Source organism: Seriola aureovittata, chromosome 9 (genome assembly GCF_021018895.1).
Source record: "Seriola aureovittata isolate HTS-2021-v1 ecotype China chromosome 9, ASM2101889v1, whole genome shotgun sequence".
Lineage (NCBI taxonomy): Eukaryota > Metazoa > Chordata > Actinopteri > Carangiformes > Carangidae > Seriola > Seriola aureovittata.
In genome coordinates, this window is record NC_079372.1 from 19210750 (window position 1) to 19228376 (window position 17627).

General features: G+C 41.7%; 2 protein-coding genes across 11 annotated transcripts in view; both read right to left on the minus strand.

Annotated features, from left to right (window-relative positions):
* Positions 1-4380, minus strand: part of ptpn11b (protein tyrosine phosphatase non-receptor type 11b) — a 40912-nt gene extending 36532 nt beyond the window's left edge. For both annotated transcript variants that reach the window (XM_056384921.1, XM_056384919.1), the window contains exon 1: positions 4292-4380. In XM_056384921.1, coding sequence (XP_056240896.1) covers positions 4292-4305 — 14 coding nt within the window. In that variant the 5' untranslated portion in view covers positions 4306-4380. The remainder of the gene's footprint in view (positions 1-4291) is intronic.
* A 7024-nt stretch (positions 4381-11404) lies between these two features.
* agrn (agrin) overlaps positions 11405-17627 on the minus strand; it is a 248571-nt gene continuing 242348 nt past the window's right edge. For all 9 annotated transcript variants that reach the window (XM_056384775.1, XM_056384776.1, XM_056384773.1 and 6 more), the window contains 3 exons: positions 16815-17039; positions 15010-15113; positions 11405-12315 (listed from right to left, as the gene is read on the minus strand). In XM_056384775.1, the coding sequence (XP_056240750.1) occupies positions 12155-12315; positions 15010-15113; positions 16815-17039 (490 nt within the window). In that variant the 3' untranslated portion in view covers positions 11405-12154. The remainder of the gene's footprint in view (positions 12316-15009; positions 15114-16814; positions 17040-17627) is intronic.

Genomic DNA, 17627 nt, shown 5'->3' on the forward strand with positions numbered 1-17627 from the left:
ATGAATGCATTTTTCAGTTTGGATTGAACAGTTTACTGGAAAATCCAGTATGTTTAACATAAAAGTAACTTTTGTCACTCAGATGTGATGATCTGTTTGTTCCATACAAAACAACTGTCTTCAACAACAGGGATTTCACGGTTTATAAAGGGACAGCACGTTACAGAAGCGGTTCAATGAGGCATTTGGTCCACAGGAAACTGTTACTGATCACAATCGTATTATTGAAAGCAAATCTACGGTGATATGTGGCTGATATTTTCCATCTGTCGTTTACTATGCAAAACATAAGGCCACGCATGTTTGAATGCAGTTCATGTTTTAAAACCTACACACTGGAAACAAAACAAAAAAGATTTACTTTGCTTTTCTCCATTTCGAGTCATCAAGAAAATGAAGATAGTGGGATTTGGCTGCCAGGTAAGACTGTGTAAACTCACTGACTCCACTTCTGTTTCTTACAATCCACATTTGCCATTAGTTTGTATATCTGATTATCTCACTGCAGGTTTATTTATCTATTGATAAGAAAAATGATTATAAGTTACAATGCTTAGATCTCCCAAAAGTGGAGACCGATATATGGACGTTCCACTTCGTGACAAACAAACCAATGTGTCTGAGCGCTGACCTGCTGCCAAAGAGAAGTTAAATGGTAACTATTAGCTGGTGGGCCATCGTTCTGTTCCCCTTTTTCCAGCTGACTCATTTCAGCAGACAAAGACAGCGGGAGGAAAGCGCTTCTCACTGAATCGCATTCAAATGAATGACAAAGAGCGTGACTTTAATATTCAAAGTCATTTATCCACAGAGAGGACCCAGCGGGTGTTGCAGTATTAACCTGATCAAAGCTGAGCTCGGGCTCAATCTGAGAGGAATGCAGCGCTCGTGCGTTAAAGCATCAAATATTTGACATACACCTGGAAAAGTATGTCCTGCACGTTCTGTCTATTTCAAGAACTTTGCCCTTAAATGTTGAGACACACAAGCGTTAAGCAACATTCAAAGATCATGGGCACGGCCATGTGGAGATGACAAAAATGTGAATGCTTTTGTCACCATTGATTTCTATTTGCATAAAATGAATAAAATGCAAAACATGTATCTGGAAAAAAAAACAAAAAACTAACAGTTGGTTCAGAGCACTCCTGGAAATGTTGGCAGTGTTATCTTATTCCTCCACATGGGCTGTTGTTTTCCTGTCGGCTTATCGAGAAAACTGACTCACTGTTCTCAGCTGGTCAAATGAGTTTCAGTGACAGACGAGTTCTGTTCCATAAACAAAGGGGGGGCAGAGGTGGTTTCCAATAGTGGAAAGTTTGTAATACTACAAAGAAACAACTGGCAAAAATAAAAATGGAACAGCAGCGTAGTGTGATTCTGCATCATTACTTCTTTCTCTGGGGCCCACGGTTATACTCCACGCATTACAATGAATAATCATCGTTACGTTGATGGTAAAAAAAAATAAAAAATTACAATAACGGACGGGACAAATGGTTCCGTTATGACTAAACCGCCAGAAATCCTCACTTCAAAAACAATAAAAACGAAATATGTGGAAATTCCAGCCCTCCCCCAATCGCATGATGACCTAAGATCCTTCCTGAAACGAGGAGTCTGAGTGATACTATCATCAACAGGAGAGCAGGTCCGTCAGATCAAGATGGCACGCATTGTAGTATTGTTCCCCTGTGGTATTTCAGCTCAGGAAGTGCAGAACGAGCCACAGAGCAACAGTCATATGTGTCCCGGCCCCGGCGACAAAACCATGGAAACTGGCAGACATGAAAACAGCTTTTAACTTTGTCTCAGTGTTTTCCACTATCTCTGATCTTAGCCCGCTGGTGGCTTTGGCCCCTGGGGCAACTCTAGTGAAACAGTGAGAAATGTTGGCACGAATAGTTCTTATTTTCATCAGGGTTTTTTTTCTGTCTTTTGCCGCTATTTTCATCTGTTGTGTAACATTTTACTCAGCAGGCTTATTGAGATTCTGACCATTGTGTGTAACAAACAAGTGTAAATTAATCCAGGAAACTGAATCACACCAAGTATTTGAACGTGAAAATAAAAGTGAAATGAAATGTTTGAGGTTGTTTGTGCAGCAATGAGCCACCTCTACTCAGAGTATACGTGCATATGCGCACAGACAATTTTCATTGAGCTCTTTATGCGTACATTCACGTGCACGTAAACACAGGGGACAATCAAACTCAGAAGATTTACCAATATCCTTGCAATAGTCTGACGGATAACCAGCTACTGCAACAAGTTTACAAGGATTTGGATTGAAGCTGATACATATAGAAGCACTTTAAACAAAACCGGATGGATCCTTCCTGCAGGTGTAGCAGGAAGCAACGCCATGCAATGGGCAGTGATTATGGAAATGTTGTGTGTTAAAAAAAAAAAAAAAAAGGGTAGTAAAAGATTGGATTTTCCTTTAAAGCCGCAGCCAGCCTGGCCGCTTTACCGTTTCCACACTCCCTTTGATGTGCCGAGGCCTAAGCCATATCCAGCTAGATGCTATTGTGAAAAAATGCTATTTTGCCAAATAACATGGCCAGAATTCAACAGGCTTTGTTCTGTCCGAGGAGAAATAAATGCCTTTGTCTATTGTGAAGCTGGACCAAAATCAGTAGACTGGCTTTTCAACCTCAACATCATTATCCCACCATTGCAGTTTTATCTACCAAAGGCAAAAAAAAAAAAAGGACACAAAACACACAACAACACAATGGCCGAACATCATGTGATACAACACATCTGCCTTTTTCCACCCATATAGTGGTGGACTAGTTGTATCAACTATAAACTCTCTGATTGCTAACGTAGCATTTTCTTGAGTCCACAACAGCCATGTAATGGTCGAGAGACACGCCGACTGCTGGAGGCAACGTTTCACAGGTCACCTTGGATAGAAATCCGCCACAGGACGACTATTAGTTAAGATGAGGACTAGGAAGAAGTGCCAAACTTTAACTTTTTCACATGCCGCCCCAAAAAAAACCCCAACAAAACAAACATCTGGAAGAAAATCTGACATTATATGAACCAATAATGCAAAATCTAATGTATCCATTCATATTGATGGTGTTCAGCAGGCGGAAACTACTTAATTCCCCACATATTAAGCTGGTCAATGTTTCAGCGAGGTCTTACGGATCATTGCTGGTGCACAGACGTACATGTGGTTAATAATATATAGGAACAGTACCGAGTTATTGTTGGCAGGATATACACACCATAGATGTTGATGAGTAACAGGACACTCTGCAAAGCTGTCACTGTTAAACAGGCCGCTATGCTTGATCTACAATAAAAAAATGTTTAATAAAAATTCCCAGAAGGGACTGGAAGTATTAGTTTTACATTTTTTTACATGGGTATATTTGTGGTTCTTGACATTACATTAGCGGAGACCTGAAGCTAAAGCTGCTATAAAACTCCTATAAAAACTTTTTTCATGACTAAAGTGCCCCTTTAAATTTGATTTAATACAATACTGTGTGTGCAGGGCTCAGATTCACAGGAAGCTATAAGACAATTTCCTGCACTGTGCACAAAGAGAGAGAGAGTGAGAGAGTGAGAGAGAGAGAGAGAGAGAGAGAGAGAGAGAGAGAGAGAGAGAGAGAGAGAGAGGGAGGACAGAGACAGAAACAACCCCTGACTCTAGATTAGAAAAGTGTAAAGACTTGCAGAATAAAACCTGGGCTGTGAATGAAGGTGTGAGGAGTTCATGGTCTGACTAAGCTGTAGCTCAGACACAACTCACACCATTCACAAGTACATGCAGGCAAACACATAAATCAGTGTAAAACATGAAAACAGAGCAACGTGACTTCTACTTTAAATCAACTGGTGTTTCACCCTCCTGCAGCAGCAGCAGCAGCAGCTGGCTACAAATTAAAGAAAAGTCAGCGTTTTGTCTTTGTGTGTTACCGCTGCACTTTGAGCAAAGTCTGTTACATAACTCTGTACTAATTCACAATTAACAAGACAAGCGCACAGTGGCGTTTCTTTGCATGAAATTTGAAAACATGAAGCCACAAGTGTCTCTGTTTGAAACTGGGTCTGTGGCACGAAAAGAGAAAAAGTTGAGGCGCCCCTGCTCTCTCACGCTGGCCGCCTCACTTCAATCTCGCCCGCACAATCTCTGACTGCCAGTGCGGTGAACACAGGCTGTGAAATATTACGGCGCCATTAAAGACAGATTAAAAAAAAACAAAACAAAAACAAAAACAAAAACACACACACTCGCACTCACAAACACACAAAGCTTGGAGTTTACCTGCGAGATGTCATAGCAGTCTCTGAAAGCTGTCAAGTGTCCTCAAACGTTCCCGGTCTGCCTCTGCTGAGTCGCTGTGAGGAGTGAGCGATGTGTTGAACCTGCGCGTGCAGCGACACACAACTACTGACACGACTTCCGGTTGTCACCTTCAAAACAAAGGCCCTGTTTGAGGGCTAACTACTAAGGGGAGATCTGAGGGAGGTGAATTTTTATGTTGTATTTAAATCACACAGTCATTTGAAATATTCATGTTTGTATGACATCAAACTTTTGCACAAGAATCTTTATTTTCTTTTATTTCAAGAATCTGTATTTTCTTTCATTTCATAAAACATATTTTATCAAAAAAACGTGTAAAATTCAGTGGTATTTTGATTGTTCAACATCATGCTGCATCCTACTATTACATATACTAGCTTTAGTTATGTATAAGTTCTTATTCATTTCTGACCACTTTACACTTTTGTTTTGAACGACAAGCCTCACTTCCTGTCCTGCTCTGACTAACTCCAGCTGACTTGATAAAAACCTTGGACAACATTGTTAAAGTTCTTGGTGACATAATCAGGTTAATGTCAGAGGCTTCGTAGCCTTTTATTATAAGGGCCCTTGAAAAATCTGCATGAATAGATCATTACGTCCTCACTTCTGATTGGTTGACTCGTGTTCCCTGCTGAAAACGAGGGGCCCACCCAACTGTTGATTAATTAAAGAGCTAAAACAGTGTGTGGCCCTGTTGTTTAGATGCTGTCTGTGCTGTAACATGGAAGAACGCTGTGTTAATTATTAATAATGAGTAGTTACAAAAACAAAAGACCTATAATTTATTTACGTACCAACTGTTAAAGAGAATAAAACTGCTGTGGGTCAACAACCTACAAAATAAAATAAAATATCTCACTCATAGTATCAAGGCTGGTTCTCAGTATTATTTCATTTATTGTTGTCCATTGATTTATTTACTTTCCACCAATGACGCAGTAGTAATGACATTGTGCAGCATCAACAATTGCTCTGCTATTGTCTTGTGAGAGATGAGGCAGGTCGACACCTCCTCCTCTGCTGTACAGTCACGACGGGAAAGTCGCCCAGCTCTGGAGAATGGTGGCGGCGGTGGGAGAGAGAGGAGTAAGAGAGGCAGAGCAGCGCTGACGTCACCAGCCTGTGGTTATCAGTGGAGGTTAATCTACTGGGGGATGGATGGGCTTATGCAATTGTCTGTGAGCCCACAGGCTTCACGTCTATGGATTTGCTTTTCCACTGTTTGACCTAGTGCGCTGCTGCAGCCTACAGACAAACACTGAAATGATGGAGTGGGAATTTCTCCTCTTTGTGGAATTTCTGTTGTCAAAGAGCCAAATGCAGTGTGCTCGGAGCGGGATAGATGGGTTTGAACATAGGGGTTTATTGTTTGGGTCTGGTGAGCAGTTAAAATGATCCTGTTGCAGCATGGGAGAAGATTACTGTCTGATCGATACCTCGTGAAAACTGATGAAGAGGGTGAGAAACAGCTGAGTACTGGAATAACACTGAGTGCACATTTAGTGTTTCATAGTAAATGTGATTGATACTGAACTGAAGGACTTGAAAAACAAAGTCATTACCATTTATCGGGTGGTTCAGATGCCCTTTGTATATCATGTGCTCATTTAAAGGATGATGGGAAACTATTTTTGTGCCGCACCTACAGGCACATATTTTAGGAGATAACTGGCTCACTACGGCTTCTGTTGAAAAAGGACAATCAAACTGTGTTTTAGTGATTGTGTGTGGGTTTTTGTGGCAACACAAATAAGCACGACTTAAAACATCGTAATTGCTCTTTGACTATAATGGAAAAATAATCTTGATGTAATAAGTTTGACCTCAAAGCGGGTGCTTGAGTGGCTGTTTGCTCTATAGGACTGAGGGGCGCGGGGAGTGTCACCATGGCAACCAGTGTGGTAATTTAATTTAAGTCTATATTCATTTTCTACACTGCATCCCAACAATAATGACAAAATTGACTCTTGACAATAAAAGCAAATTCCAAGAAGAAAGATTTTCACAGCGTACAGAAAATGACTGGAAAACAATGGATGCCTGTAAGAATAGAAAAACTAGATTAAAACAGAACAGCAGGGTTTACTGAATGATTAACTGTGACGTAATATGGTCCTTCAATAAGTGGAATAACTCTCTCACAGGTTATAGTGGCGGTAAAGTTAGTGATGAGAAGAACGAGTAAGTTGCTGGAGTCCAACGTTCAGTTTTTGTTGTTTTATCACAATGCAGACTGATGTCCTGTTGAGTCTGAGAGGGACAAATAGACTCAAGAACACAAAGCCCAGTTTCCCACCCAGGGGAATGGAAACCAGGAAGTCTCATCAACCCCGAGGTGGCTGGCTCTAAAGGCCTGTGGCCTTTGGCCCCTTTTTTGCCTTGAGACTTGCAAATCTGCCTCTCCAAAGACTGAAAAAAAATTGGAAAGGGAAACAAAGGGGACTTATACTGAGAGTGATGCAGCTGGACAGCTGGAGCCTTGTCACAGAGAAAGAACTTTTATTACCATTTGGACGTAAAAAGCTGAGAGAGAGGAACTTTGTTTCATAAAAGGGGGTGAAGTGTAGTGCGCTATGGGTGAGGTCTTTTATTTTAGGGGAGTAACTGTCTGAGGCTTTTAGGAAAGATTCGTAGAAGACCGTTCAGAGGTTTTCTAAGAACAGTTTCTTCCATTACTGATGATGTCGTGGCCTCGACTGGACTCTGGGGCCTGTGTTTGGCTCGGGGAGGAAGATTTGATAACATTTCATCCAGATGCAGAGAGGGCCTGGGTTTGTTGCATAATTCATAAATCCACTTTGACCAATGAAAAAACTGCGTTTCCCAACGTGTGTTACAAGAAAACGAATCATTCTGAAAATGTCCCGTCTGCCTCAGAGCTCTCGCTTCTGCAGCTTCTTCTCAAAGTCAGTCAGTTGCTCAACACATGAATCAAAATGAGCTTCTGTGTCTGCTCTGTCCTGTGAACCCTGTGCCCCCCCCCCCCCCTCGAAAGACACATAATTCACCCTAAACTGTTTCAGCCCTCCATAGCCCCCCCCCCCCCCCCCCGGGAGTCACCCATGCAGCGATCCTCTTTTTCATTACTTAGTTATTTATATAAATGTCTTTATTTTGTTTTGATTTTTAATTCCTGTAAAACCCTTTAATCAAACTACTTACACTTATTAACTTGAAAACAATCTCTCCCCAGAAGGATCCCTCACTGGGCAAAACTATTTCATCTACACCATTTCATAGAGTTTTAATTAACACAACACAAGATGCAGTGTCCTTCTCTGTCATTAGCAAGGAATAAATTAAACTCATTAAAATCTCCGGCTTAATGAAAATGCTCAAGACAGACGTGGGATGTGCTGAAAGATGTGTAAAGCTGTGCAGCAGTTACTTTTCTTTTCTTTCCGTCCTTTTTTTCCTCTTGAATTCCAGGCTTGCAATTAGCAGCAGGGCACCCGAGATCGCTTTAGGTGATTTGAATTATAAGAAGTAAATATCACTGTAGCCAGAAATGCTCTTTATTGATGTGCATATGAGTGCGTCGGCTCCAAATGCTTTTGATTTGGAAAAACACCGTTCTTGTTTTCGACGCTTCAATCAAACTTGTGAGCTGAAGCCGCTCATTAAGATGTGATAGACTGAAGTCTTGACTTGCGATTGCCTCAGTACATGCAGGTGTGCCTGGAAACTAACAATGAATCGGGGACTGACGCTGAATTAATTAGATACTTGAGCTTCTCCAACAAATTGTATTTCAGTTATTGCAATTTCACAACTGACCTTAACCTGGAAAATATATAGGAAATACCTCTTGACGGGGCGTCTTCCATTAGCTCTTTTATTAGCTGAAGGCGTCGTACATGAGTGTACCGCAGCTTAAATGTCTTATTTCTTATTAATACTGAACTGCTTGAGGGCGAAGGAAAAAGACTTAAACGTAATAATTCTGTAGTTTCCTCCCTTTAAGTTCAAGACTGTTATCAAGAGTCTCCATTTGACTAAATTAATTTAACACAAGTTCAACTCGTTAACCTCCTCTGTGCGAGTTTCACCCACACCTCTTGGTCTTCATCAGTCGATGGAGTTTGCTTGGTTGTCATAGAGATGAAAAGATTATTCAGTCAAACTACAATGACCAAGGTCGAGAATGAACTTTCACGTGTTTACCATTTCATGCAACAACAGATATGCAAATTAGGCATGAAGACAAAACTAAAAAAAGAAAAAAGGAAGAAGAAACAGCTGGTGCAAGTTAAAGAATTAAAAAAAAAGACCAAATCCAACAATGCATTGTTAATGAAGTGCAAACAAGTATTGTCTGATACTTCTTATTCCTCTGAGCCACAGACCTCCATTGTTGTCTCCAAACTATACAGAATTCTCAACTAAAAGTCTACTTACTAGACTTGTCTGGAGCTTTCAACTGCACAGTCTTCCTCAAAGCTAGTAAGTGGACCTTGAGTTAAGAATTTCCTCAACTACACTTTCCAAAGTCAGGAATTGATGTTGGCGTTCGACACTGGCATTGCAGTTTATTTTGAACGCCACACACTCGAGCAGCAAATTTGGATTCATCCGCAGGTAAAAATAGTCCCCAGCAAACGCATTATTATCTCCTGTTAGAGTAATGTTTGCTAAAAAAGCAGGTGTACCCAGGTGTGTAAGGAGCCTTTTTTAAAAGTCAAAGCACATATTTGTGTAAAATTAAAAAAAAAAAAGGATTTACATCTTCAGTAGGAAACAGTAATCAGGGCTAAGTGCCACAGACAGATTAGGGAAATCATACAGAATTGAGAGAGAGACATTGTTGGTTTTGATCTTTTTACAGGACTCGTCCAAAATAAATAGCAATATCAAAAACAATAACACCAGCTCTGACAAAATCAAGATGGCTGACAAGAGTGGGCTCCATTTGGTTGACATTTTATTTCATGGTGGTAGGAACACAAGACAAAGGTCATAAAGTTAGTAATGTTCAGGTCATGCCACTCTTACTCGGTGCACTGCCCATTGAGGAGGTTTGCGCAGTCAGACAGTAGTTTACAGAGGCCAGACATGGAGGGTAATCCACATGTAGACATAAATAAGAGAAAGAAAATAGATTAAAAAAACAAAACAAAAACAGTAAATAGAATATTTTTTGTAAAAAGCCAGAGGGGACGTTTGCAGAGGCCCCCTGGGATTTTTTTGTGTATGAGCATTATTACTAATATAATTATCATTATTATTATGTATTACTCATTTACATTATGGGGATGAGGCTAATACACTGGCTAAAGAAAGGAAACGGTTATATGGATGAAGTCTTTGTCACCTGCTCAGAGTTGAGGTGACCGGTTTTTAAGGCAATTCATAGTTTCCACCCAAACCATAGACTGTGACTGTCTCGACTGTTCTTGAGTCCATCCGAATACACAAGAATCTCTCCTGTATTAAGTGATACCACCTGAATGGGTCAAATTCAAACAGGGTGGTAAAATAAGACCAGTCTAAGGTTAATAGAGTGAGTGCTGGAATTTAAGCGTGTCTTCAGACACCAGAGGAAGAGGTTCCTGGTCTGGTGCGGACACTCAGAGCTTGATTACACACAACACAGTTTATAGCTTTAGGGCTATCCCTCCCCCATGTACATGAAGTATATCATCGTGTGGGTGAACAGACAAGTCAGACATGGTTCCAGTGTATATCACTAAAAACATAAACCTCCACAGATCACACATTTGCTAAATTTACACTTAAAAATTGCAGGGCTGTACAAAAACAGGTTGCTTGATGAATGAAGAAGAGAAACATAATCCAGAAATGAAAGAAAAAAAAAATTGTACAAGACATGATACTCATCCACAAACAGGCATGATTTTGTCTTAGAATATTGCCAAGGTTCTCATATCAAAACAAGAGTGTCTTTAAGTCAGTCGACGCAGCTCATTGTGGTTCAGCAAAGACGACTCCACACGTTGCATCAGTTCACTGAATGTTACAGAATTTGCACTAGTAATACACAACTCATGCGTTGCTATGTTAATTTGCAAGTACTGTAGGATTATGCATCTTTTCCCATTTTTGTGTGGCTGTTATGGCTTCAAAAGGTCACAACAACATCACAGTCTCTTTCTCTCTCTCTTTCTTTCTTTCTTTCAATCTTTCAACAGCCGAAAAAAGACTCCTCCAAGAATGTTCCCAGGTCAAATACGAAAAGAAATTAAGTCTCAGGCAGAGTTTGTTTGTTTTTTTTTTGAAGTGTTTGTGTTGACTGTTGTTTGACAGGACATTCCCAGGAGTAGTCGCTCTCCCCGTGATAAGATCTCTCCTTGCTTCCTTTCTGTCTGTCCTTCTTCTTCTTCAGTCTTTGCTCTCAGCTCCTCCTTAAGGTCAGATACGGTAACAACTCTTCCCCTTATGCACCATTCAAGGTCCTGCAAAACTAACTGCTCCCGAGAAAAAATAAGACCAAAACAACAAAATAAAAAAAAGGAAAAAAAAAAAAAAAGATACAGGGAATGAACAAGCATAAAACATTATTCCCCAGCTCTGTTGTTTCTGGAATTACATCAGTGGATGTGGAGAGAAAAAAACCTGTTTTAGTCAATGCAAAAAAAACAAAAACCAAAAACAGTGACATTTCAAATTAGAAACCTTTTTTTTTTCTTTTTTTTTTTTTGTGGAACGAAATGGAAATAAAAGAACAAACAAAGAAAATCCAGATTCAAACCAACACTGCAGAAGTGCATGCATTTATAGTGGTCATCATTAATTCATCTGCGGATTGTAAAACAGAACGCACAATAGTACATGAGAAGCACAATTTTCCAAAGAGAACCCATCTTACATATTCACAGTCTCAGGTATTATTTATATACTCTATATTTATAACATTTATTCATGTCTATGATTCATGTTTTGACTTTTGACTAATGAAATGCGAGTCATTGTGGAATGTAGCGCGCTCTCTCATCGCAGTGTTAGTGAGTCATATTTCAAAACTAAAGCCTCTGATGGGAGTCAGATCGAGTTTTTTCTCATTCGTGTTATATATATAATTTTTTCGGGGGGGGGGGGGGGGGGGGGCTATGAGATGGGGGGGGGGGGGGGGGGGGGGGGGGAGACTTTCTTGCTGCAGCAGCTTGACTGATAAAAAGTCCCATTAGTTAAATACAGGGGGCTACTGAGGCTGAATGCAGAGTCTTGACAGTAGACGTCAGCTGGCTGCAGCGTTAAAGAACTGCACACGCCAGCTACAGGATACACAGCGTCCAGCTCTCATGGGGAGGGAGGGGGGGTGGTGGAGAATGTACGTCTATATAGTCATGGATGTATAAGCCATGCTTGGGGAATGTGGATGATAAGATATGGCACCAAGACAAGGCAGTAACCAGAGATCATCAGCGATGGCCACCAGTGTTCAAGTAATGAGCGCTGAAAAGGTGCAGGCTTTTTTTTTCTTTTTTTCCTGTAAGTTGGCGTTTGTTTTAAAACAACAAAATATGACAAGATTGAAATCTCTTTTTTTCACAGAGATGCTTGTTTTGTTTTTTTTGTTGAAAAAAGCTGAAGAGCCAGGGCGGTAAAGAAAAGAAAAACAAAAACAAAGTGTGTTCTGTGAACGGAGGTGCAGAAGAAGAAAAAAAAAAGAAAAGAAAAAAGTATAAAACAAAAATTAAAACAACATATTCATTTTCTTTCCATATAAAAAGCAATGAAAAGTATACAAAAATAGAAAATAATTACAGCAGGAGACATGAGCACTATGGAGGGAGCGGGTGGGAGGGTTTTCTCTTTTTCTTTTTTTTTCATTTCTCTCTACGGTTTGTCTCTGCCGGGTTATTTGGCGGCGGAACAGTGTAATATTTTGGGGCTGTTTAAGGCGTCCTCCACCAAGTGGAGCTCCACGCCGTCCACCACCACGTCTTTGATGCAGCCAACAAAACCGGTGCTGTAGGCTTTGGGCAAACGACGGGCCACGGCCAACTCCTCCAGACCACCTGAGAGGAGACAGAGGGAGAGGTTAGCATGATGATGAATCAGCTCCTGCACAGAGACACTAACTCTACACGACAACTGAGTATAATTACAATTATAATTAAAACGCTCTCAGTTTGAAATGCAGAATGTCTTAAAAAAATGTTAATTTAAAAGCTCAGCCCATGATATCCCTGGATGACATCATTAGGGTTTATTCTCTCAGCTCTTCCAGGCGACATTACACAAGTCTGCACGACTAGCAAACTGATGCTACGTGTAAAATCTGCGGAGGGCCCCTTTAAAGATAAAACACGGGGACGCAGATTTGGATTTCATAACAAACTAAACCTATAAATGTCATCAAAAGGTTGTACCAGAACTATTTTGGCAGCGACGTTTATTTATGGTACTAGAGCAAGTGACTTGTCTTTGTCAGGCAGCATTAGAGGCTTTGATTTCTCGCATTGATGACACCAGCTGATGGACATGACAGGATGACACTTTATTTGTCAAACGGCCGTGATCAAAGGGAGAAGGAGCTTGCTCGCCAGCCACCGGAGACTGAGTTAAGATAGATGAGAGAAAGGGTTCTTTTCATTTGACGCGGTTCACAAAGGGCTCAGAAATGTGCTTCAAATGAAAGGTGGTGACAGAGTGTAAAATTAAGACTATCATCCTCATTATTTTTTATTTGTTTCCACTTTTATTCCCGTCAACTCCCAAGACACCCGTCCACCAAACGCTGTTTTCAGAACTGTGGCGGCTTTTCCTAAAAGTCTAAGTTATAATAGGTGCAGCGCTCCTCCTCCTCCTTCTTCTTCGGCTGCTAATCCACGGATGCTAACAGCGCTAACTACCCATTTGTTCCTCTATTCATTCCAAACATACCAAGGACATAAAGTCCAACCTGTCAAATAACTTGCAGCCAGCACACAATGTAAAAAGGCCAATTCACCCAACTTGAAACTACTTTCAGTCAAGAAAATAGTCCCTATTAAGCTATTGACAGCGTGTTCCAGGACGCAGTTTCTGAGCAGCGAAATCATCAGACCATTCACTTCCATTTTAGCAGGGTGGTGGCTTTGACCGCATGGCGAGGTACAAAAAGTTCATTGAGAAAATACCTCTAATTTCTGGGTGAACTGACCCTTGAAAGTATCTGTGAACTGGATGGGAGTTAACTGGCTCATGTTCTTATCCATCAGCCACAGAGAGAATAGAAGAAAAAGGGACATTTCTTAATATAAAAATATCATGGATTTGTACTTCAAAGCAAACGTTTCAGTCGCTTGTACTTTCCATTTTGCTTTGACTTTATTTCACTGTTTCATTTTCTGCACTTACTCGTCAATTTCAAATGATCCAAACGTCTTTTACTGTTTTTTAACTAAGTCTCAGCATTTTTTTTTTCTCTGTGGAGACTTGATGACCTAATTGCAGGGTGTGTGGCTGGCTCATTTTCCCGTTTTTGATGGTGTTTTGAGCTACTCTTTGGAGCCAGCACACCCAAAGTAGTCATTAGTGTCTTTCTCAATAAATCAGCATGAAACATCTTTATTCAGAATTTCATGAGATCCATTCGTATGTGGAGAGAGAGAGAGAGAGAGAGAGAGAGAGAGGCTGACCCCAGTTTTTTGATGCTTTACCTGCTGCTCTCTCTCCCTCTCTGCCGTCTACACTGTCAGAATCCTCCTGCATCCTCTTCCTTTCTTCCCTTTATGTTCGTCTCCCCCCCTGCATTCCCCATTTCTCCGTCTCTTCCATGTTTTCTCTTTTTTAATCTGTCAGGCTGAGAGTTCACATCCCCGTCGAGCTCTTTACATCCCCTGTCCGTGCCCCCTTTAATCGGATTGCGTGCCTCCGAATCAGGGATCGACAGGGCTAATTTCATGCGAGTTACAGATGAATTAATGATGAACAGTGAAAAGGGGATTTAAAAAGGAGAAGGGCTCTCGATGGGAGGGCTGTGTGAGGATTATGTATTCTTGCTGCAGGGCTCGCTCAGCACCTGTTCCACTGCACTGCCTCCCTGTGTATACGTACGTGTGTGTGTGTGTGTGTGTGTGTGTGTGTGTGTGTGTGTGTGTGCGTGCATGTGTGTGCTCGTGTTTGTACACATGTACCTGAGTGCACGAGCGCAGACCCTCTAACGTCTGGCAGCGTGTCTCTTAAATGTCACTCAGGCTGTCTCTCCTCTTCACCACTGTGCGCTTTGCATTTTAAAGAACAGCCTGACTTTATTTCTCCGCCCATCCTCAATGTTATTTCCTCAGAACGTTCAATCCTGCCGTGCCATGTGTGTTCTTTCACAAACCATTTTCTCTGAGCCAAGTTCAGACCAAATTGAACTCGAGGTAGATAACGGGCTGACTTTGGCCATTTTCAATTCAGGAGAGAAGACAACTTTTGAGTTAGTCAGATAGCCTTTCATTTCTCAACTCAATACCTGAATAGGCATGGACATTTTTTTTTTTTTTTTTTTTTTTTTGCACAAAACGCAATCTTTTTTCCCCTGCCACAGACTTTGCTTATCCTCTGCAATGCCAATGAGTTCATTGCTCATTTCTGGCAGCCTTCTACCAGTGGCCAGGATGAAAAAGTACTACAGAATTACAAGTATTCCCCCGGTTTGATGTATTGCATTTGTAGACACATTTTCAAGTATGAATGACAGTTTTCTTTTTCTTTCTTTTTTAACATGTGTGGTTACCTACCCAACCAGAGTGCTCCATCTGTGTCCAGCTGTGTTGCTGCCAAAGGCGACGACCCCGTTACCGCTGCCTCATTGCCAACCTGTAGAGAGCCGTCTCTAAGTGCTCTGAGGAGGAGAAAGAAAAAGAGAGAGACATGCAGTTGGAAGTTGGTCTGATGCATGGGCGTCACACCGAATAGCTGTAAATTGCAGTTTCATTTAATCTGAAGCATCAAGACTCCATTCCTCCACTGGCAGCGCACTGAGCACTCACATAACTGCCTTTGCCAAGCAGCATTCTAAATGTGCCTGTCTACCAGCTAACAGATGCCGTTACAGCGCCATTCATTTTAGGTGGCTCCGTGTTATGCATTAGCACACACTTAAGAATTGTGACGATGGGGCTAATTCGAACCCCGCTAAAGTGGGTCTCCAACAGAGAGAGTGTCATTAAAGGCGAGCCGCAAACACAGATAGATTTGTAGCTACGTGAGCTCCGTGCCACACGCTGCGATTTACACCATCATCAACATCCAAATCATATCATCTTCCAGCAACTCATGTGGTCCGCCCCCCCCACCCCCCCACCGTAAGCCTGGGATGAGATTGGGCCAAATCCCTGTTTGGAATGGATGCGGCAGCTTTTCGGGGATCGATTATTCTTGCCTTACGCGACCAATCTAATTATCCCCCTTACTTCCATTCTCAGCCATGTTGAAAGCAAATGTTCAGCAGCGATAAAGGAGCAATCGCATGGAAAAAGGTGCTAAGTGGGTCATTTTCAAAAGTTCAGGCTGTTCATTTGTTTCTAATAAAAGGGATCCATTAGTGCGTTACATCACTGTGCGGCTGCTAGAACCTGCATTATTGTGTCTACTTTATGGGTTTTTTACTTCCGTGTAGACTGCAGACACATGCTGGAGTGTTGATTTGGAACAGGAGAATATACGCCGCTAAAGCACGACCATGACAGCTGAGCTTGAATAAAGGGTTTCCTGTGTTCATAATTTAGTTTTAACACTTTCATCTTTTCAGCTGATACTGTGCTTGTATACTGTAAAATTCCTACATGAATTTGTGTTTAATAAAATTACCACACAACAAACCTCAGGCGGAAACATTAGTGTTGCTCTTGGCGAGTGAAGGAATTGCAACGTTTCTTCTAGACTGGCAAGTAAACCGCTGTTAATGCTAACGTTAGCTATGTAGCAATAGCAAAACTTACAAGTAGTTCCTTAAAATAAAAGTTGTTCTAATGCATTTCTTTGCCTTATATTACATATTCTGACTTGTGTGTCTGTTTTTTTAAAAGGAGCAATATGATTAAAGTTGCACAGTGAGTGGGGAACTGTTACTGGGGCCCAGCAGCTAATGTTTACCTCAGGGTTGTCTCCCAGGTCAATGTGTCCGTCCACGCCCATGCACATTATGTCTTCAAATAGGGTCAATGTATGTAAGTGAGTCTACTGTATGTATACAGTGTATGTGTTTATACAGACACTGTGAGGAATTATTAATATTTCCTATGATTTCCTATCCTCTGTTGGGATGTTGCCACATGTTCTTCCTTTTTGAACATTCATTAATGTGTCTAAGCAATTTGATACGCAATGCGTCAGGCTCATGCATGACCGGGCATGAAAATAACCTTAATCTGAATCTAATGAGAGTCATCTCAGTGCAAGGGATCACTGTGCAGCAGAGGATTCATGCAAGAGATCTCACAGTTTGCATCAACACAAATACTATATGGATTAAGTGTAATCCTGGTCTAACTGTAAAAGCTTTCACTCCTGATCCGCGACTACCTGCCGTCTCGCATCTCACCTGCTGGCCTTGATGCGTATCCAGCGGTTGGTGTCGACACGCACCGAGGAGCGCAGCACCACGGGCTTGGAGCCCAAGTCGTACGTCATCTGGACGTGACCGTCCACGATGGCCAGGGCGATGTAATCCGAGCGCTCCACGCCCTTCCCGCTCCACAGCACCAGGCCCTGGGTCGCCTCTGTCCGGATGCTCAGCTCGAACTTGTTCACCAGCAGAGCCTTCTCACTAGCAGAACAGAAAACACACGAGTAAGCTTAGTGGTCCAACTCATCAAAAACAATTCTAATCTACACCGTAGCTGACGCAGCTCGAGTGACGCTTGTGTCATTTGTATTTGCATATGTGAAGCAAAGGGACTTCTGCTGCTGTCTCGAGGCTACGTTACAAATGACTCAAGCGTGACATATGGTTGTATTCGCCTGCACATGTACCCAGAAAAGCTTCGTAGCTCGAGCTCTACAGCATCTCAGTAACAGAGACACAGAGACGTTTCAGGAGAATCAGGAGGCAGACAGAGTTGAGGAGTAGCAGTTTGTCTGTTGGCCTTTCTACTTCTAATTGAGCCTGAACTGCTACTCCTCAGTACTTCCTCTGTGTGTGTGTGTGTGTGTGTGTGTGTGTGTGTGTGTGTGTGCCTTTTAGGCAGCTGTTTGATCTCCAGTCCTCTGACTGCTACAGCTGTGAGGGTGATTTGGATGCAGACACCAGTGACTTCCACCTATCCTTAAGAGGCGCTGTATGTCACTGCCACTGATGTGTGAGAAACATACACACCGTGATGTGCCTCTGCTATCCACCATCGCACATCCACTC